Source organism: Schistocerca serialis, chromosome 2, assembly GCF_023864345.2.
Source record: "Schistocerca serialis cubense isolate TAMUIC-IGC-003099 chromosome 2, iqSchSeri2.2, whole genome shotgun sequence".
In the NCBI taxonomy this organism is placed as follows: Eukaryota; Metazoa; Arthropoda; class Insecta; order Orthoptera; family Acrididae; genus Schistocerca; species Schistocerca serialis.
Genome location: NC_064639.1, coordinates 664,658,645 through 664,684,003, shown reverse-complemented (window position 1 = coordinate 664,684,003; position 25,359 = coordinate 664,658,645). Strand labels below are relative to the sequence as shown.

Sequence of the window (25,359 nt, the reverse complement as noted above, 5' to 3'; positions counted from 1 at the left end):
TCATTTATCGTTAGTACTCCCTTGGTGTCAAACACCGCCCACATCTTGAAAAACTCAACTCTGTATAGTTTGCTAGCCTTAAACTATCCCATATGCCCCCAGAGGAGGGATATCCGACTTAAAACTTTACATTAACCTTCCTCCTTCCTCAGACCATCAAGCAAAGTTTTATTCCAGTACTTACCCATTCAGTTTACACAATACCGGAGTTCATTCCTGTGTGTCTGACCTAAAATTGCACCCCTTCTCTACCCTGCCCTCCCTCCCATCTGTCCTCCAATGAGTCATACTCCTTTAGCTGAACCATATTTAGAGCATGTCCTGTATTCTCACTCATCACCATCTATTGCAGTCATGACATAGGAATTCCCAGTCTGATCTGTGGCAGAGCTTTTTGTGAGAGCAGCTCCATCTCGCATCAGCTGTGTTACCACCACAGCACTGTTTTATATAGGAATGACAACAAGCTGGCTTTTCACATAAATGACCATCACTCTGCTCTTGCTCATCTTCCAGTGCTGGGATTTCCCTGGCCTAAACCTTTGCTAGTCCACATCGTCAGTAGCTTCTTTTCCACTCCTTTTTTTCTTTCCTTTTTCTCTTGTATTATTACATTCATCCAGTCACAAGTAAATTTACCACAACTGTTGATAGCTGATTGTTTCCCTCTCATGTGCCTACTACTTCATAAGAATTGCCTATTGTTTCTTATTTTAAATATATCAGAGATTGGCATTTTTTATGTTAGTGGCTCATTTGTTAATTATACCTCATGCACATTAGATGCCATCAGGGAATGTTCATTTATTGAAGCCATAAAACTGCAAATTATATATGCGAAGTATATTCTCTCTTTAACTCTTGTGCAAAACATTTAACTTTAACATTATTTTTTCAGCTCAAAACTGAAATAACACGTTGCGAGGAAAAAAAGCGACAGAACATAAAGATTTTCGTGGAGAATATTAGGCAAGAAATTCATAACCTCTGGGACAAATGTTGCTTTGGTGAAACTCAAAGGCGCAAGTTCATACCTTATTTTTCTGACTGTTATACAGAGGATTTACTTGGATTGCATGAACTTGAAATAGAAAGATTAAAAAAGTTTTATGATACAAACAAGTAAGTGTGTGTTAATTAAGTTCATTCATTAAATATGTTGATTTCACAAAACTGTTAGTCAATACGAAGCGTGGCTATAAAATAATGGGACTGATGCTGTTGCAGAGTGAGTACACAAGCACGAAAGATGAATGGCCAGTAGCTGTGAAACATGAAGCCTTCTCAGTCAAATGCAGCATTTCTGTATTGTAATAATAGAGCAGTAAATTGTCATGAATTTTCACGTGTAACTTGGTAAAACTGCTACTAAAATAAGTGTGTGACGAAGACTGTTTATCACATACGTGAGGTTTTGAGTGGTCCAAGCGTTTCCAAGATGGCTGAGAAAATGTTGAAGATGGCCCGTGCCCAAATGCCCTTAAATATCAAAAACATATGAAAATATAAAAAAAAGTAGGTAATCTGACTCCCATCTGACCGTCAGTATTCGATCATATGCTGAAACTGTAGGAATTTTCAAATAATGTGCAAGGCCAATTTTACATAACCAGTTTAACATTTAAAAAAAAAAAAAAAAAAACAACAACAACAAACCTGAATTATGGAAGAACAAGCCATGGGTTCTGCATCAAGACAATGCACCGGCACCGGCTCATGCGGAATCATTCATTAGGAGGTATCTAGTGATGTATTATGATACATCAATTTTAGGCCACCCACTTTATTACCTGACCTAGCATCATGTGACTTCTGTCTGTTCCCCAAGGTCAAATCTGCATTAAAGGAACAAGATTTCAGTCTGTTGAAGCAGTGAAAGAAAAAGTGGCATTCATTATCAAGGAGCTCATGTAGGAAGACTTCCAGCACTGTTTCCGTCCGTGGAAAATTTGCATTAAGTGTTGCAGGGCTAGAGGAGTGGAATATGTTGAGGGTGACAGTAACTTAATATTTGTTTTTTAAATAAAATGTTTTACAGTAGTAGTCCTTTTATTTTATAGCCATACCTTGTATTATTTCATACTAGAAGTTTTATCTTCATTCTACTTCTTAGTAACCTGTGTAGTCAGAGCTCTACAGGCTCATCAATGGTATGTTGTGTGTGATGTCCGTATAAGCATACAAGGGTATGAAAATACATGTATAGTGTATCACTATTGTAGATACGTGGTTTCTATCAGAACATGTCAACTGAGAGAGGAGAAAAAAATTGGATGGTGTGTAGTTGTGAGGGCTCAGATGTTGCAATTTCATCAGAGATGCTTCAAATGAGTTAAAGAAACCTAAGATCAGTGATAAAAATTCCCTATTTTTATGTCTCTTCCTAGTAAAATTTACTCGCTTCTATGTTCATACTTGAGGTCTTGCTTGACTTCCTCCTGTTTTCTCCCTATTGATAGCTGAGGTGACTGAACGATTTAGAAGTGGAACAAAAGACAGACGGTTCAAACCGTGGGTGATATGGAGTTAAGGAAATATTTTAGGCCATTGTGGAGGGGGAGACATGAGAGAGGAAATGCTGACATAATCCACAATCAGCTTTGCTAATACAACTTACAACGTTTAGCTTCGCTGCTCTGTGATGATGGGTCAAGCACGTTTCACAATACTTTTTGCAAGAACAGACCTAATCGGGAATGGTGGCGCTGTGTAGGCAACCAGGAATGAGCCTATCAATTTGTCGATAACTATAGTGTCAAGTTTACATTTATTACATATCTGTTAGTGACAGGAGAATCTCTGTTGTGGCGAGAACACTTTAGATGGATATGTGGTGGTTGTGCAACATGTGAAATATTTGTGACAAGGAAGAATATCAATGTTATTGCTCCTCGTTTCACTTGCAGCAATTTAAGCTGTCATCATAGGTTCTTGTGTAACCACACAGTAAGAAATCGCCACATATTCGGGAATAACCTGCAAGGTATTTGTGACAATGAAGAATATGAATTTTATTGCTGCTCATTTCACTCGTATAAATGTAAGCTGTCCTTGTAGGTTTCTGCCTAACTACGCACTCAGAAATGACCATAAATCCCTAAACAAATAGTCATAAATTTATCTCGGCCTTCATTCTCTAATCAGACATGTTTAGCAGCATCAAATGTTGCAGAACATACTGTATTACAAATATAGTTGGCATGCATTGGGTTGCTAACATCTAACTCAGCTAACTGTGATGCTATCCACGACACTACAGTTTGCTCCTCAGATTCATGTATTGTGCATTAGTTATCTTAAAATCTCTAGCAACCTTATGTCGTTGATGCTTTGCTAATTGATATTTAATGATAGTGTGAGGTATTTGTGATCTGATACTTTCAATGCACCATTGCTTTGAAACAGCATACCGTGCACATAAGTCACACAGTATGAAGGAAATGAATAATCAGAATGCACACAGAGTTCACACAGGTGTTGTTCACAAGCGCTCACAAAAGTGAATAGTTGAAAACCCACTAGTGACATCACTACTGCAAAAAGTAGTGTGGAGCTGCATGAACACTACCACTGAAAACATGTTTCTGTTGGAAACATTAATTCCTATGGTGTTTTGCATCTGTTTATGACTTAGTGTCTTGTCTCTGTTTCTGTCCACACTGGTAGCAAACATTTCTGTGTATTCGCATTGTTCGCAACACTAAATACTAGAAGGTACAAGGAAACAAAATGAAAGACTTTGTCATCGTTCATAACCTGAAGGCCATAAGCTTAAGGTTGTGTTCATCAAAGAATTTTGTAATTGGTTTAAAAACTAAAATACTATTTTGATGGAGAGTTTGTATAGTAGTTGATAATGGTTGATGAAATTGAATTAGTTACTGTATAAGATAGATTTGTTGGTTTGCAAACAGTTGTCTTTGATGAGCGAAAACATACTTTAGAACAAATGGTGGGAAAAACGTGGTTCATACAGGAACTGAATATGGGGGGGGGGGGGGGGGGGGGGGGGGAGATTAGGAAAGCAATTAGAACAGACAGGCTGTTAGTCTTAGTTTCTTGTCAATGGAGATTCATTCCAGACCCTTGAGTATTAATTACACATTTCAAAGCAAGCTAAGACAAATGATCTTACTCTCATTTCTACACAGTCTTTCTCAGTATTTCGCCAAATGTAACAGCAGTTTTCTGGAGAGCGTCTTGTTTTATTTGCTGTTCTGGTACTGCTTGCTTCCTATATTCCACAAGCAGCCGTCTGCCTGGTACAGAGATAATAACTCGACAGTCTGCTGTCTTGTCCATGCCATCCCACCCCCAACCCCACCCGGAAAAACTTAGTATAGAACTAGAAAACAAAACACCTAATTAATTTATACAACAGACGAAATAATATGACATATAAACATACACTTGCGCTGTGCAGCAGTGACATGAGGTAGCTGGGCTGAAACATTGTTTCTTTTTTCTGTATGGACATTGCTATGGATAGATGTTTAGATATATGGTATCCACGTCATGTAGCCGGAAACATGTTTAGAGCTTATTGTGTACACAATCTGAAGTCTACTCGACCCAACTGAACTGCCATTGGCTAATGAAGGAAACTACACAACCCCACATGATAGATTCCAATGTCTTTCACCGTACTTCACGGTTTTCGGTTTCATTCACAATGTTATTAATTTTTACTTTTTTCTGGGTGAACACAAAGGAGAGGTCCCCCCTGCGGGTTCGGGGGTAAGAATAGGCAAGCGGTATTCCTGCCTGTTGTAAGAGGCGACTAAAAGGAGTCTCAACCGTTTTGGCCTTTAATGTGATGGTCCCCTGAGGGGTTTGACCACTCTATTTCCAAATTTTTCCGTTAGTGCGTACCATTTGGGGAAGGACACCTTACGTGGTGCATCTTAAATCCATCTTGCCCTAAGATATGGCACACCTGATATTTTCATGGAGTTGGACTTACATCGAGCTTCCGGCCACATCCGCTGCAGTGTGTTCCGGATAGCATCCCTTCCCTCCATTGTTCACTTCCATCTTTGCCCTCATGATGTACATGGATATTTCGACACCCGACATCCAGCACGGTAGCCAGCCCGTTGTGGTGGGGTCGTCATGTATCCTCTTGGTGGTAGCCCCCTGACTACACAGGGATCGCACTGCTGATGCCTGAGCTGCTACCTCCCCACGTATGCTGAGGAGTAGATGCCTATCCCTTTGGGGCATCGGGACTCCCGGCAAAGGCATGTCGAGATTGTGGACGTCCTTCACATCCCAATACTCCATGTGCTCCGCCTCCCATCTGTGTTAACGGCGGAGAACACCATTCCTCCTGCTCGCTGGACTGTAGGATATTCCAGAAGGAACGAAAGATAATGGAATATAAGACCCTGGACCGCCTGACCTACACCGAGGCTAAATGGAAGTATGAGCGGCTCCATCCTGCGGCAATGACGTCGACCTACGCCACTGCTGCAACAACGGTTCTCCCATCGTCACTTATCGTTGGCTCTAAGATCTGTCAGAATCCACCGGCCCCCTTGGTTGTGGGGGGCACTTCACTCCCTGTTGCTCCTACTCCATCTTCTTCAGGAGCAACCCCCCCCCCCCCCCCCACCCCCCCAACCATCGGGGACATCAGTTCCCCCTTCCCAACCGGAGAAGAGTAAGACTTCTTTGGCTACTCTCGCCAGGAGGGGGTCTCTTGGGGACCTACCTTCACAATTTCCAACCAGTGGAAAAGCGGACACCCGCAAGTGGCTGAAACAACCACCAGTCCCTGGTCGTAGGGCCTCACGGTCGTCGTCCGTCCCTGAGGCTGACCCAGTGAAGCCCTCCAAGCCTGAACCACCGAAGGCACAGCGAGAGAAACAGAAGAAGAAGAAAGTCCCCAAGGCTAACGACATTGCGGTGGCACCCATCCCACCGCTTCCTACAAGCACTGCGTGTGAGGACGCGATGGAGATTCTGGTGTCTGCTGAGGACCTCCATCTTGTCGGTCCCTGAGACGCCACGGAAAGCACTAGCACAGGTGCTCATTCGGAGGCAGCAGGTGACCCAGCGGCGTAATCTGCCTTCCCAGTCCCATCACGCCTTTCTCAGACATGGACAATACCATCCTCCAGTGGAACTGCAGCGGTTTCTTCCACCATCTAGCTGAGCTCCGCCAACTTATCAGCCTTCACCCTTTCTTCTGCATTGCACTTCAGGAAACTTTGTTTCCAGCAATGCGAACCCCCGCCCTCCGACGCTATCAGGGTTATTATAAGAATCGGGCAGCTTATGAAAGAGTGTCTGGTGGCGTCTGCATATATGTCCTTAACTCTCTTCACAGCGAGTCTGTCCCTCTACATACAGCTTTAGAGGCTGTCGCTGTTCGGGTGTGGATGCCACAGGCTGTTACTGTCTGCAGTCTTTACCTTCCACCGGATGGTGATGTCTCGCAGCATGTCCTGGCTGCGCTGATAGCCCAATTGCCGCCACCTTTCTTGTTACTGGGCGACTTTAACACCTATAACCCTCTGTGGGGTGGTTCAGTGGCAACAGGTCGAGGCGCCACCGTTGAGCATTTATTGGCGCAGCTCGATCTCTCGATTTTAAATGATGGTGCCTCCACACACTTCAGTGTGGCGCATGGCACATACTCCACCATTGACCTATCGATCTGTAGCCCTAGCCTCTTACCGTCTGTCCAATGGGGTATGCATGACGATCTGTGTGGTAGTGACCATTTTCCAATCTTTCTGTCACTGCCACGGCATCACTCTTCTGGGCGCCCCAGCAGATGGGCTATGAATAAGGCTGACTGGGACTTGTTCTCCTCCATTGCCGCTATTGAGCCTCTCTCTAGTGACGACATTGATGCGGTGGTTCACTGTCACTACCAGCATCGTTACTGCCGCAGAATCTGCCATTCCCAGTTCTTCTGGGTCCCCTCGGCGGCGGACTCTGCCTTGGTGGTCGCCTGAGATCGCTGAGGCGATTAAAGATCGCCGGCGGGCGCTACAGCGTCACAAGCGACATCCCTGCATTGAACACCTCATCACCTTCAAACGGCTGCGTTCGCGGGCCCGACGCCTTATCCGCCAAAGCAAGCAGGAGTGCTGGGAGCGGTATATGTCCACCATTGGCCTCCATGTCTCTCCATTGCAGGTCTGGGCCAAGATCCGATGCCTCTATGGCTATCGGACCCCTGTCAGCGTCCCTGCGCTCTCACCGAATGGAGCAGTTTGTACAGACTCCGTCGAAATTGCCAACAGCTTGGCAGAGCATTTTGCTCTTAGTTCCGCTTCTTCCAATTACCCACTGGCCTTCTGCTCCATTAAAGAGCAGATGGAACGTCGGAGCCTTTCTTTTCGCACCCACCATTCTGAATCCTACAATGCTCCATTCAGTGAGTGGGAATTTCACAGCGCCCTTTCCGCTTGCCCTGATACTGCTCCTGGGCCAGATCGCATTCACTGTCAGATGCTGAAACACCTTCCAGTGGACTGCAAGCGACGCCTCCTCGACCTTTACAACCGTCTCTGGGTCGAGGGTGAGTTTCCATCGCAATGGCGGGAAAGCATTGTCATCCCCGTTTTGAAACCGGGCAAGAGCCCTTTGGAGGTGGACAGCTACCGCCCCATTAGCCTCACCAACATTCTTTGCAAGCTTTTCGAACAGATGGTGAGCCGGCGCTTGAATTGGGTCCTGGAGTCTCGGGGCCTTCTGGCTCCATCTCAGGGTGGATTCCGTAAAGGCCGCACCACCACCGACAATCTGGTGAGTCTGGAGTCGGCCATCTGTACTACCTTTGCCCGCCGTCAGCACCTGGTCGCTGTCTTTTTCGACATGCGGAAGGCGTACGATACGACATGGCGTCATCACATACTTTCTACGCTTCATGGATGTGGTCTTCGGGACCCTCTGCCGCTCTTTATCCGAAATTTTCTGTCGTATCGTACCTTCCGCATGCAAGTCGCGGCCTCTCATAGTTCCTCCCGAGTCCAGGAGAATGGGGTACCACAGGGATCTGTCCTCAGTGTCCGCCTGTTTTTAATCGTAACAAACGGGCTCGCTGCAGGGGTGGGAAATTCTGTCTCCGCTTCCCTGTATGCTGACGACTTCTGCATTTACTACAGCTCTACTGGCATTGCAGCTGTTGAACGTCAGCTACAGGGCACTATCCGCAAGGCGCAGTCTTGGGCTGTAGCGCATGGTTTTCAGTTTTCGGCTGCCAAGACCCGCGTTTTGCATTTCTGCCGGTGCGGACAGCCCATCCTGAGCCGCAGCTTTATCTTGCCGATGAACTCCTTGCTGTGGTGGAGACCCACAGGTTTTTGGGTGTAGTTTTTGATGCCCGGCTGACTTGGCTGCCTCATATTCGGCAGCTTAAACAGGCATTTTGGCGGCATCTAAATGCTCTGAGATGCTTGAGCCACACCCGCTGGGGCGCCGACAGATCTACCCTGTTATGGCTCTACCAGGCATTAATCCAGTCCCGTCTGGATTATGGGAGCCTGGCTTATGGCTCAGCATCCCTATCTGCGTTGCAGGTGCTGGACCTAATCCTCCACAGCGGGATACGCCTTGCCACTGGTGCTTTCCGTACCAGCCCTGTGGACAGCATACTAGTGGAGGCAGGTGTCCCTCCACTGCGGTTACGGCGCCAACATTTGCTGGCCACTTATGCTGCCCATGTTTTCAGCTTGCCCGGGCATCCTAACTATCGGCTACTATTCCCAGAGTCGCACGTCCATCTTCCAGAACGTCGATCCAGGGCTGGCAGTACGATCGCGGTCCGCGTCCGAGAGCTTCTCTCCGGGCTTGGGGCCTTACTTCTTCCGCCTCCTTTCAGGGCACCTCTGCGTACACCCCCATGGTGTGTGCCTCACCCTCACCTTCAGCTGGAATTGGCACAGGGCCCAAAGGACTCAGTCACTCCGGAGGCCTTCTGCCCCCGCTTTGTTTCCCTCCTTGCAATGTATCAGGGCTCTGGCATTGCGTACACTGATGGCTCGATGGTTGCTGGTCGTGCCAGTTATGCGCTTACTCTAGGGGACCATTCCGAACAACGTTCATTGCCGGCTGGCTGCAGCGTTTACACTGCTGAGCTGGTCGCCATCTTTCATGCCCTAGAGTATATCCGCTCCTGCTCAGGTGAGTCCTTCGTGATCTGTAGCGATTCCCTGAGCGGTTTACGAGCTCTCGACCAGTGTATCCCTCGTTCTCGTCTGGTGATGGCTATCCAGGAGTCCCTGCATACTCTTGCCCATTGCGGCCGCTCTGTGGTCTTTGTGTGGACTCCCGGTCATGTCGGTATCCCGGGCAATGAATATGTTGGCCGCCTGGCGAAAAAGGCCATCAGTAAACCATCTATGGACATTGGCCTCCCAGAGAGTGATTTGCGAGCAGTCCTCCGCCGAAAAGTTTTTGCGCTTTGGGACGCTGAATGGCGCGATCGGATCACGCCCAATAAACTCCGTGCCATTAAGGAGACGACGACTGTGTGGCGGTCATCCACGTGAGTCAACCGCAGGGACTCAGTCGTCCTTTGTCGGCTCCGCATTGGCCACTCTTGGCTGACACACAGTTACTTACTGCGACGGGAGGACCCTCTTCTGTGTCGCTGCGGGGCGGCTTTGACAGTGGCCCACATTTTGTTGGCCTGCCCCCTTTTAGCTGTGGTCAGGCAGACATTTGCGTTGCCTGATACGCTCCCTGCCCTTTTAACTGATGACCCTGCTATGGCTGGCTTAGTTTTAAGTTTTATTCGGGATGGGAGTTTTTATCATTTAATTTGAGTGTTTGTTTTATTTTATTGTTTTGTGTTGATTCTGGCCTTTGGCCTACGGTTTTAAACTGAGTTTTTAATGTGTTCTCGGTGGTTGGCTTTTCCTTTTTTATTCTATGGTCGGCCAACCACCGTCACACTCCGTGTGATTTTAATTTGTTATGTCTGTTCTTTGTCTGAGTTTTTCTTGTTATGTGTTGTCTGTTGTCTCTATTATCCGTTTTTTTACTCTGTGTGGTAGTTTTTAAGTTCTGGAACAAGGGACCGATGACCGTTGCAGTCTGGTCCCTTTAATCCCACAAACCAACCAACCAACAAAGGAAAGGTGTCCCAAACACACTTGTTTTGACATGTGATTTGTGGTCGTAGAATGTCGGAAAATAGCTTGATTATCTTGTACCCAGATACCAGTTTCAATTTTTTGCCGAGTTTTTACTTGCTGCTACACATCCGTGATTTTTTAAAGGATTGATTGATTTCATTTCCGCAAACTATTGTATAAGCTTTGTATTTTACATTTAATTTTTTTTCACTTACACAGATTCTATACCACGTATTGGCGAGGTTTGCAATTTTTAATCACATGTAAGACTTACATATGTTTTTCTTGTATTTTGGGGGTTTTAACAGTTTCCACAGTTTTGTGGTTTTTAAGTCTGGACCCCCACGGAAAGGTAAAATAGGGGTTTCACTGAACCACTCTGTGTGGCCTTGCTGCAATGGTAACGCCGTTTCCCGTCATATCATCAAAGTTAAGTGCTGTCGGGCTTGTCCAACACTTGGATGGGTCACCATCTGTGTCTGCAGAGTGCCGTTAGCAAGCAAGGTGCGCTCAGCCTCTTTTTTTCTGGCCAGTTGAGGAGTTGTTTTATTGAGAAGTAGCAGCTCCAGTCACAAAACTGACAACAGCTGGGAGAGCGATTAGCTGACCACACCCCCCACTCCATATCCACATCCAGGGACACTTATCAGCTGTCGATGACCTGGTGGTCAATCAGTACCTTTGGGCCGTTTGAGGACTTTCGGACGGAGTATCTACATACGCAGGTTCCTTTTTACTTCATGATGATGTTTATAAAACATTAATCTGTCACTGAATCCCTGTCTTATGTAAATAGTAAATATCACACATTGTGAGCTGTTATCCTGTATTCTTGATTCTTTTTTATAAAAGATCATTTTTAATGTATGATGTAACAAGTTGTCAGGGGAATATAATGTTACTTCTTGCCTACCATTAGTAGCTTTGACTTTTAAATGTGTTTATGAGCTAGACAACCAGACAGAAAAAACCTCACCCAAAGAAATTGAAACAAACTATAATTCTGGATTTTTCATCAAAAAGTGTGAGCTAACAGGGTGTTCATAAAAAATAAAACTGAAGTATGTGCTTAAAAGTAACTTCCCATTATTTACATTACCTGCAATTTATGTCCCCTGGAAAGTGTGAGAGAGGGGTTTTGCTTTATATTTGAGATGTTTAGCAGTCCATAGCCTCACAAACGAGGTAGACATTGTTGTTACAGTTTTTTACTCTTGCTCTCTCTCATAATAGTGTGACCAACAAAAACAGTTACATTGTCCCAGTATGGCATCTCGAATAGGATGAGGTTTTGTATTGGATTGAGTTAGTGTGAGGAACAAAGAGGGTTGGAGTGAAGGGGTGCTAACAGCTGTGAGGAAGAACATGGTGTATGCAGATAGAAATGTGATACCTGGAGCATGCCATGGTGCAGGCAGTAAGTTGCTTGTTGTACACCATGAAATGGATGATTGGGGTGTTGTAGATAAAATAGAGGAACTAGAAGCCTGCAGAGAGAAAAGTGTGGTTGTAGATTAATTGAATGTGTTGCTAAGGAGAATTCTCGTCTATGTAATTTAGTTAAGCTGCTATTGGGAGGAAGATTTAGATGGCATTGGTTATAAAGCACGTTGTGCTCAGCTACATGTTCTGCCACCATTTGTCAGTGGCCATTTATTGGTATTGGCATCTGTTTGGAGGCTATGACCACATAAAAGGCTGGGTGGAAGCTACAAAATAATTGGTAATTAACATGACTGCTTCTAGTAGTGTTCCTTCCTTTAATAAGGTAGGCTGTGCTTGTGACAATACTTAATTGGATGTGCTGGTTTGGTGCATTGTACAGGTCTTGCATCTGCATATTTTGTAGACACTTGATCAATACTGCCTTCAAGCCCACCTTCCTACTGACCTCAGTCTTCACTAGCTCCTGACCTTCACCCCTGTTCCCCTGACTCCTACTTCTCTCGGACACACACTATACCCTGCACAATCTCCCTCTTTCTCTATTCTATATCCCGCATTCCTTGCACGTCAGTGTGACATATAAATAATTTGCTGTAATGTAATAGTTATTGTATGTACTGTTGCAGCTATTTTTCTGCAGTTTTTATGGCCTCCTCCCTCATTTCTTATGAGCCTTCTGTGAATTATGTAGTATCTCTCAGGTTCCAGTTCTGTGTTTATATCATTAGACATGCTGCATTTTTCACAGAAATAAGTATGCTACCGCCATGAGCATCCATTGTATTTTTCTGGAGTATTTCCGTTCACTATATAAAATTTTGTTGCTGTTTGTGATGTCAAGCCCACTTTCAGTTCCAAGAATTAAGTATTTGTACTACCCGCACCAAGTCAACCTGTGTTTTTGTTCTAAAAATATTGGAATTGGCTGATACTAAGTTCATCGTATCAAATGGAAAAATTCGCTTTAGAAAGAAATGGAGACTCATTGGCTGGCCAGTACATAAATTCAGGGGATAAAATTTCCAGGAATGTTGATGTACACATGCAAGTACAAGAAACTATCCAATCTTTCAGAAGTTTTAGTTTCTTCCTTGAGGAAGAAATGAGGAGAGGTTGGGAATGATTAAAAAAGAAAGGGCAAGTCACTGATACCCCAAGATGTTGAGTAGTCGGTTCTTCTGACAGGAACTGTGAGGCATGTTGAACTGAGCAAATGTAATGTTAAAACTCGTGTGTATGAAGTGTTACTGCATTATGAAAGAGAGAAATATATTCTGATGCTCTGCCTCATATAGTAAAAAGTTAGAAGTAGATTAGACTTTCCCCAGTACAGAAGAAGTTGACAAGTTAAAGTCCACATTACATGATGAATTATACAGCTGTTTTTGACACTGTATTTAAATTACTTAGTCAGAATTACTGGTTAATGGTGGACAAAGAAAACTTATTCACAAGCTAACTCACTAGAAGTGGGAACATTTCTTTCTGGCTTAGTCCCTTGACAGGACTGAGTAATCATTGCTGATGTCAGTGATTAGGGACCAGGAACATTTGTATCATGCATTAGATGCAAAATATGCGGAAGTTCTGCCTTCAATTGTGAACTTACTTAATAGACACTATTTCATAGTGAGTCAAATCCAAATGAATTATTTTATCAGAGGTAGCTGAAGTAGCCGTGTTTACTGCATATAAATATTGAAAATTAACCAGTTTTCAGTTACTGTTAGTGTTCATCATCTGGTGAAGACCAATTTGGAAAGATAACGTGTGTAAAAATCTGTTTCCAAAATAGAAAGTGCGTGAATGCAACGACATATCAGTGCACTCAATGTTCCAGCTCCATGTCATTTGTGGGTGGCTGAATGACCTGTTTAACATAAAAGCCTAATGCTACCTAATACTCATGCGACCTATTGATAATAACACACACTTTTGTTTCTTAGCTAAAGATCAAAAGTTGGAATAGTACAGACACTTTTTAACATGGAAAATTAGATAGCAGGTGTTTAGAACTGTGACTGCATCAAGTACCACTAGAGGCTGTGCCTGAACTACAGCGTTAACTATACAATACTAGCCTTAACAAGCAATTGTGCAGTAACCATCCCGAATGCTTTGTGTTATGCATTGCTCATTGTTTTCTTATTTTGAAATAAGTGAAGTGAATAATTCTGAGCCATCACAGATTTCATACCATATGGCAGAACTTGCAAATAAAGACTTTGGTAAATCAGCTTATATGTCTACTTCAGCATTGTCTTTGTATACTCGTAATAAGAGAAAAATATCTCTAATTGAGTCTGTATTCATTTGGGTTAAGGGTAAAGGAGTATGTGAATATGCAAAGTTTGTTGGTGACTGTACTTTGTACTTTCATAAATAAATTGATCATTATCCTTAAAACACTAGAAGAGATCGTCGATCCCAGTGGCAATGTGCCACTTCTGCTTTTGCAGAACATGAGTGTAGGCTGCAGCCCTGCAAAAGGGAGGTGGGGCTTGTTTCCCCACACTGCTCCTCACGCCTGCACCTCCACGTACAATGGCTACAGTGACCCAACCATTACCATGATCGAAAGTATCGTTAATGTCAATACTAAAATTAAGTCTGCAACCACAGAAAACACAAGGTCCGTCCACAAGTGCAGTAGCAGCAACACTCTTAACTGGTATGGGGTTCTTCTCGTCTCCAGCTGTTGTGGCGTTCTCGATAGTTTTATAAACTGTCTGTTTACAACGGCGAGTTGTGAATATGTAAAGTTTGTTGGTGACTGTACTTTGTACTTTCATAAATAAATTGATCATTATGCAAACCAATCTGTAGCGTCAGCCATTAACCGGACATGGGTACATCACGAACCTGGGGGCTCAAGGATGCAACAGTTTCGTTATGTAACCACTCTTATCGCTTGACCTTGTTGACCTCTCGCAGCTGAGGCCGGCTGACGCAATCGTGGCGGCGCGCCAGCGGACGCGCACGCATAGAACACCTAGTGTGCGCGTCCGTGATAACGATCCGCTGGCACTGTGAAAATTTTCTAAGTCAAAGCTACCGCATATACTATATAAGCAAGCGAGAGCCGCGCAGTGGCTCATTCGCGCTGCTGCTGCTGCACAGGCAACTGCATTGAATGCCGCCACGATGCCTTACAGGAGATTTCGTCGCCGTTGTAAACACAGTTTATAAAACTATCGAGAACATAGTTCACCACAACAGCTGGAGGCAAGAAGAACCGCATACCAGTTAAGAGTGTTGCTGCTACTGCGCTTGTCGACGGACCTTGTGTTTTCTGTGTGCAACCCTTCTTTCCATCAGTCCCTATACCAGTTCCAAACTGAACAATCCATTGCCCTCACCCACCCAATCCTTCACCTACACATCAACTCAGCCAATGAACACACCCGTCAACTCCTATCCTTAATAAAAGTCCTCAATCTTTCCTCTCCCACATCCACACCGGCTGTTCAGAGCATCCTCCTACAGGCCAACCGCAAATTAGAACAGCATGCCACCCTCCACCTTAAAAAACTATCCAATCTCCTTGTTTCCCACCTCCGGAAAGGCAACTCACTCACCCTTCACAACCTTTCCAGCAAACCTCAACCTCCTCCTCATTGCACACAAACCCAGTCTCTCCCATCTACTCAATCTCGCACTTCCAGCTACACTCCCTCCAAAACCTCAAAATTCCAATCAACACAGTCTGGAACCACAACACCCTAACTCAGTAGTTAACCTTTCCTCCAAACCTCTCTCCCAATCCGAAACCTCTGTCCTATCCAAAGGCCTCACCTTCAGCCCCACTCCCAGATTCAACCAAACAGCCCTCGTCAAAGATTTACTGTCCTACACTCGTACTCTCTGCTGGAAATATCACTTTGCCACGAAGAAAAATGATCCTAATCCTACTCCTAATGATCCAACTCCCCAAGACACCATCCAAATTGAACCCTGCCTGGAACAGTTCCGTCCTCCGTCACAGCGGGACCCACCTCCTCTTCCTCAAAATCACCCCCTCCAAACCTTCCAGGAATTTCTGACTACCAGCCTTGCCTATCAGTCCTTCTTAAAATACCTTAATCCTACTCCCAACATCACCACTGCTGAAGCCCGAGCTATCCGTGATCTGAAAGCTGACCGTTCCATTGTCATTCTTCCGGCGGACAAGGGTTCCACGACAGTGATACTTGATCGTCGGGATTATGTGGCTGAGGGACTGCGTCAGCTTTCAGACAACACCACATACAAAGTTTGTCAAGGTAATCCCATTCCTGATGTCCAGGCGGAGCTTCAAGGAATCCTCAGAACCTTAGGCCCCCTACAAAACCTTTCACCTGACTCCATCAACCTCCTGACCCCACCGACACCCCCACCCCTACCTTCTACCTAAAATTCACAAACCCAATCATCCTTGCCGCCCCATTGTAGCTGGTTACCAAGCCCCCACAGAACGTATCTCTGCCTACGTAGATCAACACCTTCAACCCATTACATGCAGTCTCCCATCCTTCATTAAAGACACCAACCACTTTCTCGAACGCCTAGAATCCTTACCCAGTCTGTTACCCCTGGAAACCATCCTTGTAACCATTGATGCCACTTCCTTATACACAAATATTCCGCACGTCCAGGACCCCGCTGCGATGGAGCACTTCCTTTCACGCCGATCACCTGCCACCCTACCTAAAACCTCTTTCCTCATTACCTTAGCCAGCTTCATCCTGACCCACAACTTCTTCACTTTTGAAGGCCAGACATACCAACAATTAAAGGGAACAGCCATGGGTACCAGGATGGCCCCCTCGTACGCCAACCTATTCATGGGTCGCTTAGAGAAAGCCTTCTTGGTTACCCAGGCCTGCAAACCCAAAGTCTGGTACAGATTTATTGATGACATCTTCATGATCTGGACTCACAGTGAAGAAGAACTCCAGAATTTCCTCTCCAACCTCAACTCCTTTGGTTCCATCAGATTCACCTGGTCCTACCCCAAATCCCATGCCACTTTCCTTGACGTTGACCTCCATCTGTCCAATGGCCAGCTTCACACGTCCGTCCACATCAAACCCACCAACAAGCAACAGTACCTCCATTATGACAGCTGCCACCCATTCCACATCAAATGGTCCCTTCCCTACAGCCTAGGTCTTCGTGGCAAACGAATCTGCTCCAGTCCGGAATCCCTTAACCATTACACCAACCACCTGAAAACAGCTTTCGCATCCTGCAACTACCCTCCCAACCTGGTTCAGAAGCAAATAACCAGAGCCACTTCCTCGTTCCCTCAAACCCAGAATCCCCCACAGAAGAACCACAAAAGTGCCCCACTTGTGACAGGATACTTTCCAGGACTGGATCAGACTCTGAATGTGGCTCTCCAGCAGGGATACGACTTCCTCAAATCCTGCCCTGAAATGAGACCCATCCTTCATGAAATTCTCCCCACTCCACCAAGAGTGTCTTTCTGCCGTCCACCTAACCTTCGTAACCTCTCATTTCATCCCTATGAAATCCCCAAACCACCTCCCCTACCCTCTGGCTCCTACCCTTGTAACCGCCACCAGTGTAAAGCCTGTCCCATGCACCCTCCCACTACCACCTACTCCAGTCCTGTAACCCGGAAGATGTACACGATCAAAGGCAAAACCACATGTGAAAGCACCCACGTGATTTACCAACTGACCTGCCTACACTGTGAAGCTTTCTATGTGGGAATGACCAGCAACAAACTGTCCATTCACATGAATGGACTCAGGCAGACAGTGTTTGTTGGTAATGAGGATCACCCTGTGGCTAAACATGCCTTGGTGCATGGCCAGCACACCTTGACACAGTGTTACACCGTCCGGGTTACCTGGATACTTCCCACTAACACCAACCTGTCAGAACTCCGGAGATGGGAACTTGCCCTTCAGTATATCCTCTCTTCTCGTTATCCGCCAGGCCTCAACCTCCGCTAATTTCAAGTTGCCACCGCTCATACCTCACCTGTCTTTCAACGACATCTTTGCCTCTTTACTTCCGCCTCGACTGACATCCCTGCCCAAACTCTTTGCCTTTACAAACAACTCTTTGCCTTTACAAATGTCTGCTTGTGTCTGTGTATGTGCGGCTGGATATGTGTGTGTGTGCGAGTGTATACCTGTCCTTTTTCCCCCAAAGGTAAGTCTTTCCGCTTCGGGGATAGGAATGACTCCTTACCCTCTCCCTCAAAACCCACGTCCTTTCGTCTTTCCCTCTCCTTCCCTCTTTCCTGATGAAGCAACCGTTTGTTGCGAAAGCTTGAAGTTTGTGTGTCTATCGACCTGCCAGCGCTTTCGTATGGTAAGTCACATCATCTTTGTTTTTAGATATATTTTTCCTGCGTGGAATGTTTCCCTCTATTTATATAGTTTCACGGAAGTAAGGCTTTGTTTGTCTTCATTCATGTAGTGTGACAACCACTTAAATTTGTGCATCTAATCATTTACAGACAAGAAAACAGATGCAAATTTTGGTACAAGTAGAAGCTAATTTTGCCAAAAATAGATGCTAAATTTTCTGGTCCCTTCAATTGACTGTGCCTGGTGTAAAGTTCTAAAATCTTGAGTTTGCTACAGACCACATGTGCAGACATTGGGGACTGCAGCATAGTCAACTAACATTGGTAGTTAACCTATTCTCACCAAACTAACTTACTACAGTAATGGATTGTGTGCCTTGATAATCTCTGCTTTTTTTAGCTTTGTTTTCGTGGCACCCTGTAAAGGTTGCACAAGGACCTAATATTTTTCTTGTTGGTGTTCTCCCACAGGAGAGACAAAATATCTAAAAGGAAAAAGGCTATTTACTTTTTACAATACCTGCACTAGTAAAAAGCCTACACTATACAGAAATAAGTATGTAAATAGATTAACATTTTATTAAAAGTGTTTCAACAGGGAACAAGTCAGAATTACGTTGAGGAAAATAATTTTCTAAGATACAAAGGAAGTGTATATATAAAGGATGATTTTGGTAAAAAAACTGCAACAAAAAATCCCCGAGAGGCTGAAGAGCTGGAAAGGTCATATGGAAATATATTCCAGGAGAGGTGCCTGAAGGTGGAGATAAGATCTTTGACAGCGTAGGTTTCAGTGTCTAAGACACATACGAGAACACGCAAGGCAAGTGGGAAAGTTCTAATGGTACGGTGGCACAAACCTGGTTCAGACTCAATGTATGGTCAGGATAAGTGATGTCACAATGCCTCCCTCCACATGGAAATGCAGAAGTGTGCTGGAGCCATCATGTAGTAGTCACATTCTCCTTTGTACCACCAAAGGCATGTCTTTCATCACCAGAGGAGACAGAGTCACCTGCAGGAAGTGCAGATATTCTGCATCTCTGGGGCATTGTGGAAATTGTCTGGTTCTGGTAGGTGGTCATCAATAATCACCGGCCACACGTTGAGGCTGAACCAGTGCTGATTTTTGCAGCCAACCTATCAGTAAAACACTAGTGTAGACAGAACCTATCCATTTGCGTGGTGTTCACTTGTGCTTTCAATCTCTGAAACCTACACTGTTAAAGATCATTTATCTCCATCTTCAAGTGGGTAAGTGGGTTTACCTCTGTTGAGGTGCATCACACACACACACACACACACACACACACACACAATCACACCACCACCACCACCATTCAGGTGTGAAACTCCTCACTAGACAGCTCTAACTACACACGCAATTTTGATGCTATCATGTGAGCAAAAACAACGTCCTCACAATAGGTGAAACTCAGTTCCCAAATAAATCATCAAGGGCTCTGCGGTAGATTAATTTGCCATTAGCAGTAGAATGAATCAAGAGAGTCGCTCATGTAAAAGGGCTTAAGGGGACACTACATCTCTTGTCAAGATCAAGAAACTTGCTTCAAGAATCTAAAATTAATGCAAATTTGATAGCCATTTATAGAAAAACATCAAACTAAAATATTGATAGTAATCACTCAAAACTTCATGAAAACTTTATAAAGGGGGGTCACAATTAGACAGATTCTAGGTAGAAAATACTCCCTCAAATGAATGCCAGGCTTTATAAAAAAAGGTCAGTGTGTTAATCTTCCCTGTAGAGTATGAAAAACAAAATAAATTAGGAATGATACGTATGTATATTTTGCTGAACATCAAGCATAATACATTATTTGCGTGAGGACAGGTCTTTTTGTACCAGCTCCTGTGACTTTTGGGCTTTATACTGTAATTTTTAAATTAATATGAAAAGTTAAAGCAGATATATTATTAGGTTAAATGTTATTAGCAAGTAAAATAATAGAACATCTGTGTGATATATCCAGGTAGAGTGTTCTAATGAAGTATCTTTATTTTCAGGCCTTTGTTTCAGTTAATGGAGAAGCGTCAAAAACTTTGGGAGAAAATGATTGCCTTGGAAAGTAAAGCTAATGATAGAGATCGTTTGTTTAACAACCGTGGAGGTCAGTTACTTCGGGAAGAGAAGGAAAGAAAAGTTATACAGAAGGTACATGTTCTGTTAATATATGTGTGTATCAAACAATAAGATTTAAACCACATGGCGGATCCCCAATGGTAAGTCAAAGATGATTTGTAAGACCTTGCAACACCCGATGTTCGCTGCCCTCTTTGTGTCAGTTGTTAAACAGCCAGTACAGAAAACTGATGCTGCTACACCAACGAAGATAGCTTGTATTAGTGCTAGAACCTGTATTTACCAGTGTACTTGCGCTGCTGCAGTTATTCACGGCCTATACTTCCTCCCAAAACATCACCTAAGTCTGTGGTTGCTAATGTTGTGGAGCTCCCTGCTCCCCCTAAGGTTCAGTCTGGTCCAACATCCAGTGCTGCCATTACCACTGTTGCACTTGTGGCTCCAAAGCCTACCCAGGTCAAAAAAAACCAAGGTCAGGCATCCATCACTAACAGAGTTGGGAGATAAACAGTCTGACGATATCAATGTCATCCTATCTGATGTCTCTCTTGACTCTTTGGTAGAGTTAATGGATGTTGATGTCAGATGGGGGCAGTCATCTCACCCCAAGATTGAGCCTCCAGCCATTAAGGGCTCTCCTCCCTGGCAGAAAGACATTGTGAAAGTACAATCACTGTGGTAGGTGGCTCCCATATTACAGTGGAATGTTAATGGGTTCAGGACATATGTGGAGGAACTGAAACTGCCAGCCTTTGCTTGCGAGAAACACATTATAAAGCCCCCTGACACCCCTTGCTTTGGGGTCGTGTTTTAGAGTGCCTCATTACATCTCACAAGCTGTGCATCCTCAACATGGGTAATCGCACTCGTTTCTGTACTGCTAGTGGGTCATTCTCAGCCACTGACCTCTTTCTGCTCTCCAGGCCTTGCAGACTGTTCAGTGGGAGGTCATTGACGACCTTCGTTCTAGTGACCATTTCCCAGTCCTCATTCAACTGCTGAGTGGGGCATTCCCTGAAGAGAAAGTCAGCATGTTTGAACACTTTCTCAGCATCCATGAACAGGTGGACGACATCACGTGAGTAATCCATCATGCCACTGACCTATTGATTCCTCAGGTCATCTTAGAAAGTGACCAGTACATTGGTGGACAGATAAGTACTGTTCAGTAATTTGAGACAGGTGTGCGGCTCTTAGACTGTTTAAATGCCCCCCCCTCCCCTCCTCGTAGCCATGCAAGAGCCAAGACTCAACATGTAAGTGAGGAGAGCGAGAAAAGGTAATGCCAAGCATTCCTGGACTCTATTACTAATTCCACTTGTTCTCCAAAACTACAGGAAGCCATCTGGAGGATTTTCAATAAACACAGTGGTTCACTTATTTATAGCAGCAGTGCTGAAACAGAGGCATCTCCAAACAATGCCTGGAGAAATTGCTCAGATGCTGGCAGAGCATTTTGTGAAAACCACTGCCAATACCAGCAAAGATCTGGCATTTTGCCACTACCATGTGACTGTGGAGAGGAGCAAATTGGATTTCAGATCCCACAATTGTGAGTCTTACAATTGCTCTTTCTCCATGTAGGAGCTGGAATCTGCACTGTCTGAGACTTGTTATACTGCACCTGGTCGCGATCAAATCCAATACTGCATGCTTCGATACTTGCCAGCAGTGTCAAAGGAAATCCTTCCTTGAATGTTATAATTTAATATTGCAGTCAGATCAATTCCCTGACTTGTGGAGTGAGGCAATTTTGATACCTCTCCACAAACCACGAAAGGTCTACACATGTCACAGTAGTTATCAGAGAATCACCTTAACAAGCTATGTAGGAAAGACCCTGGAGTGAATGGTTAACTGTTGTCTGGTCTGTTTGTTTGAGACAATGCAACTCCTTAACTATTCTCAGTGTGGATCCAGAGATTTCAGCCCACTGTCGACAGCCTGACCCTGCTAGAGGCGGCTGTTCAGCAGGCTTTCCTACATAAACATAACTGTTTCAGCATATTCTTAAATATAAGTGAGGTGTAATACTCTATTTGGAGACACTATTATTGCACAGCTGCATCAGTGGGGCTTTTTTGGCCACCTCCCCATCTTCATACAGTCTTCCCTGCTTAATGGTTTTCTAGAACCTGAGTTGGTGACACAGTCAGATCATTTTGAGCAGGCGAATGGTCACCCTTAGGTTAGTGTTTTAAGTGTTGCCCTGTTTGCTGTAGCCCTCAACAATATTACATATACAGTGTGTAAACTTTTAGATGGCAGACCTCTCCCTAGTCCTGAATCGGTAGAAGTCGGTAAATGTCGGGAGGCTTCTGTAGGCACGCAGTTTCGACTGCTGCCAACATTACGTAGCTGACTGTGTTGTACAAGGTAGCCACTGTCGTCTGCTTCGTTATTGTTTTGCACTGTAAGGTTCTGCATGTTTTTATTGTGCAGTTGTGCTAAACATTATCAAAATGAGTGAAGAGGCAGTTGCTGGCCCATCTCGGCAGTCGCCAACAACCCCTACTGGTAGGCCCATGGTTAGAAGGAAACCAGTATTACGTAGCGATGCTCGCAAAATTATATTGCGTGTGATTGAATGCTGCGAAAGGGAAAGGGAGCAGAAAAAATTGCTTCACCCCATTTACAAATCTTCAGTGAGAGCTACTACATACACAGGAAAAAGCATGTGTAGCATTGGAAGATTCAAACAGTTTTCATTGCAATCGGATGAATGGTTTGTGAGCTCATAGTAGACAAACATATATATATATATACAGATGAAAGCCACACTTAAATACTACTTTTCTACATAGTTGCCATTTAAATTAAGGCACTTATCGTAGTGATGGACAAGCTTGGAAATTCCTTCGTCGTAAAATTTGGACGCCTCCGCCTTCAACCACGTGGTTACCTCTTGTTGAAGCTGTGGGTCGTCATCAAAACACTGCATAGCCAACCACTTCTTCACTGCTGGGAATAAGTGGAATTTGCTCGGTGCCAGGTCGGGACTGTACGGCGGATGAGGAAACAACTCCCACTTAAAAGATTCGAGAACTTCACGAGTGGCATTTGCCGTGTGGGCCCGGGCGCTGTCGTGAATCAGCAAGATCTTTGAGCCCAACTTTCCCCTGCGCTTGTTTTGTATTGCTCTTCTGAGGTTGTGCAGAGTTTGGCAATACCTTTGAGAGTTTATTGTAGTGCCTCTTTCCAGGAAATCCGCAAAAATCACACCTTTCCTGTCCCAAAAGAGGTAACCACGTGGTTGAAGGCGCAGGCGGTCGAATTTTACGACGAAGGAATTTCCAAGCTCGTCTATCGCTACGATAAGTGCCTTAATTTAAATGGCAACTCTGTAGAAAAGTAGTATTTAAGTGTGACTTTCATCTGTATATAATAAAAAAAAAATTTCAATACTTTTTTATTTTTAATTCCGAAACGTATCTACATGACGATTTCAGTTTCGTTTACGAACAACATTTAAAGCGAGTTTTACTTGCATGCCTTTCATCTGCTTTCGTGTAAGCATGACGCGCAATTTGTAGTGACAGCACTGCAACTGGTAGGCATGACCCCCCTCCACCGCCGCCGCCACCGGCTCCTCTCCTCTCGCCAGCCTCCTCTCCCCTCGCCAGCCTCCTCTCCCCTCGCCAGCCTCCTCTCCCCTCGCCAGCCTCCTCTCCCCTCGCCAGCCTCCTCTCCCCTCGCCAGCCTCCTCTCCCCTCGCCAGCCTCCTCTCCCCTCGCCAGCCTCCTCTCCCCTCGCCAGCCTCCTCTCCCCTCGCCAGCCTCCTCTCCCTGCACTCCCCTCACAACTCTGCCGTCTTACTGTTAACACACTGTACATACAGCTCCATATTTCTGGAGGATTTTGCTGTTTTCTGTTCATCCTCGACTGTTGCTGCTGTGATCCATCAGTTGCAACTTTCACTGCGGAGGTTAAAGGACTGGGCTGCAAAGATGGGTTTTCAATTTTCTGCAGATAATTGTGCGTGCGTGCACATTTTAATTGTTCTCACTGTATTTTTAATTTATCTGATTTGCAAGTGAGGGACACCTCTCTACATTTTAGAGTTTGAGGTTTCTGGGCCCCGTTTTTCACTCCACATTGTCGTGGTTGCCATACCTGAGAAACCTGAAAGCCAGAACCCTCAAGGCACTGAAACATCATAAAGTGCCTTAGCCACAGTTTTGGGGAGTGGATAGGGCATCTCTGCTCCAGTCTTATAGAGCTTTCGTTGTTGCGGGACTGTGGGTGCACGGTATGTGAACTGGTGAGGCCTTCTTATTTGAATATAGTTGACGCTGTCCACCATGGGGGATTCAGATGGTGCTTATAGAACCAGTCCCATACCCAGTGTCTGTGCTGAGACTGGGGAACTGCCATTCACCATCAGGCAGCAGCTACTCGTGCTACATCAGGCATGTAAGTTCGTTGCAGCACTGACTTCACCCGGAGACCATACTGTTGCTCGTCTGCCTCTGGTACACCTCCAACTGTCCATCAGCCATAATGCCAATTGGGTTCCATATTTAGCATGTGCTGGAGTCAGTTAATGTGGAGCAAATCCAGGGTTTTAACCATCTGCCACCATGGTTACTGCAAAGGCCTGGGGTGAATTTCGATTCAATGCAGTACAGAAGGAATTGCATTCATCCTCCTGTTTCTAATGCAACATTTTCTAACATTTTATATGAGCACCACAACTGTGTATCTGTCTTTGTGAATGGTTCTAAACAGGGGGACTCTGTAGGTTGCTCTGTTGTTTTCCCAGATAATGTCCTCAAGGTCCAACTACCTCAAGAATTTACTGTCTTCAACACAAAATTGTATGTGATCTTGCGGGCAATGGAGTATATGATACATTCTTGCAGTGCTAAATTTATCGTCTGTCCTGATTCTCTGAGTGCCCTTCACCCACTCTAACATTTGTACCAAGCAGATAAAGTTATCCAGGATGCCCTCCTCCAGCTACGACAACTGTGGAAGGAGGTGTCTTTTCTGCTGCGTAAGGGCACATGGGTATTTTGGGGAATGAAAGGGTGGATCTATCAGTGAAGGAGGTGTGTTGTGATACTCAGTTATTTCTTGTGCCATCCCCCTGCATACTAACACATCACTGTTGAGGTGCAAAGTAATGTGTAGTTGGGAAGACGAGTGGCTGGAACTGACAGACTATAAGCTCTGTCTAGTAAAGCCAACAACACGGCCATAGCTACCTCTTTCCACCCACTTTGATGGGATGAGGTCCTCCTTGCTCTTTTTTTTTTTTTTTTTTTAAGACCAGCGGGCCATGGCGGATTTGCCAAAAGATATCCCTTCTAATTTAAATAATCTTCAAATGGATGTGGTTCAAGTTTTGTGAATTGTCCAACATCTTTTCCAAGATTTTAGAGTGATGA

The 25,359-nt window shown here is 44.8% G+C and overlaps 1 protein-coding gene across 3 annotated transcripts in view; it reads left to right on the top strand.

Annotated features, from left to right (window-relative positions):
- Positions 1-25,359, top strand: part of LOC126457750 (protein regulator of cytokinesis 1-like) — a 148,581-nt gene that overhangs the window by 59,921 nt on the left and 63,301 nt on the right. For all 3 annotated transcript variants that reach the window (XM_050094301.1, XM_050094299.1, XM_050094302.1), the window contains exons 8-9: positions 899-1,122; positions 19,894-20,041. In XM_050094301.1, the coding sequence (XP_049950258.1) occupies positions 899-1,122; positions 19,894-20,041 (372 nt within the window). The remainder of the gene's footprint in view (positions 1-898; positions 1,123-19,893; positions 20,042-25,359) is intronic.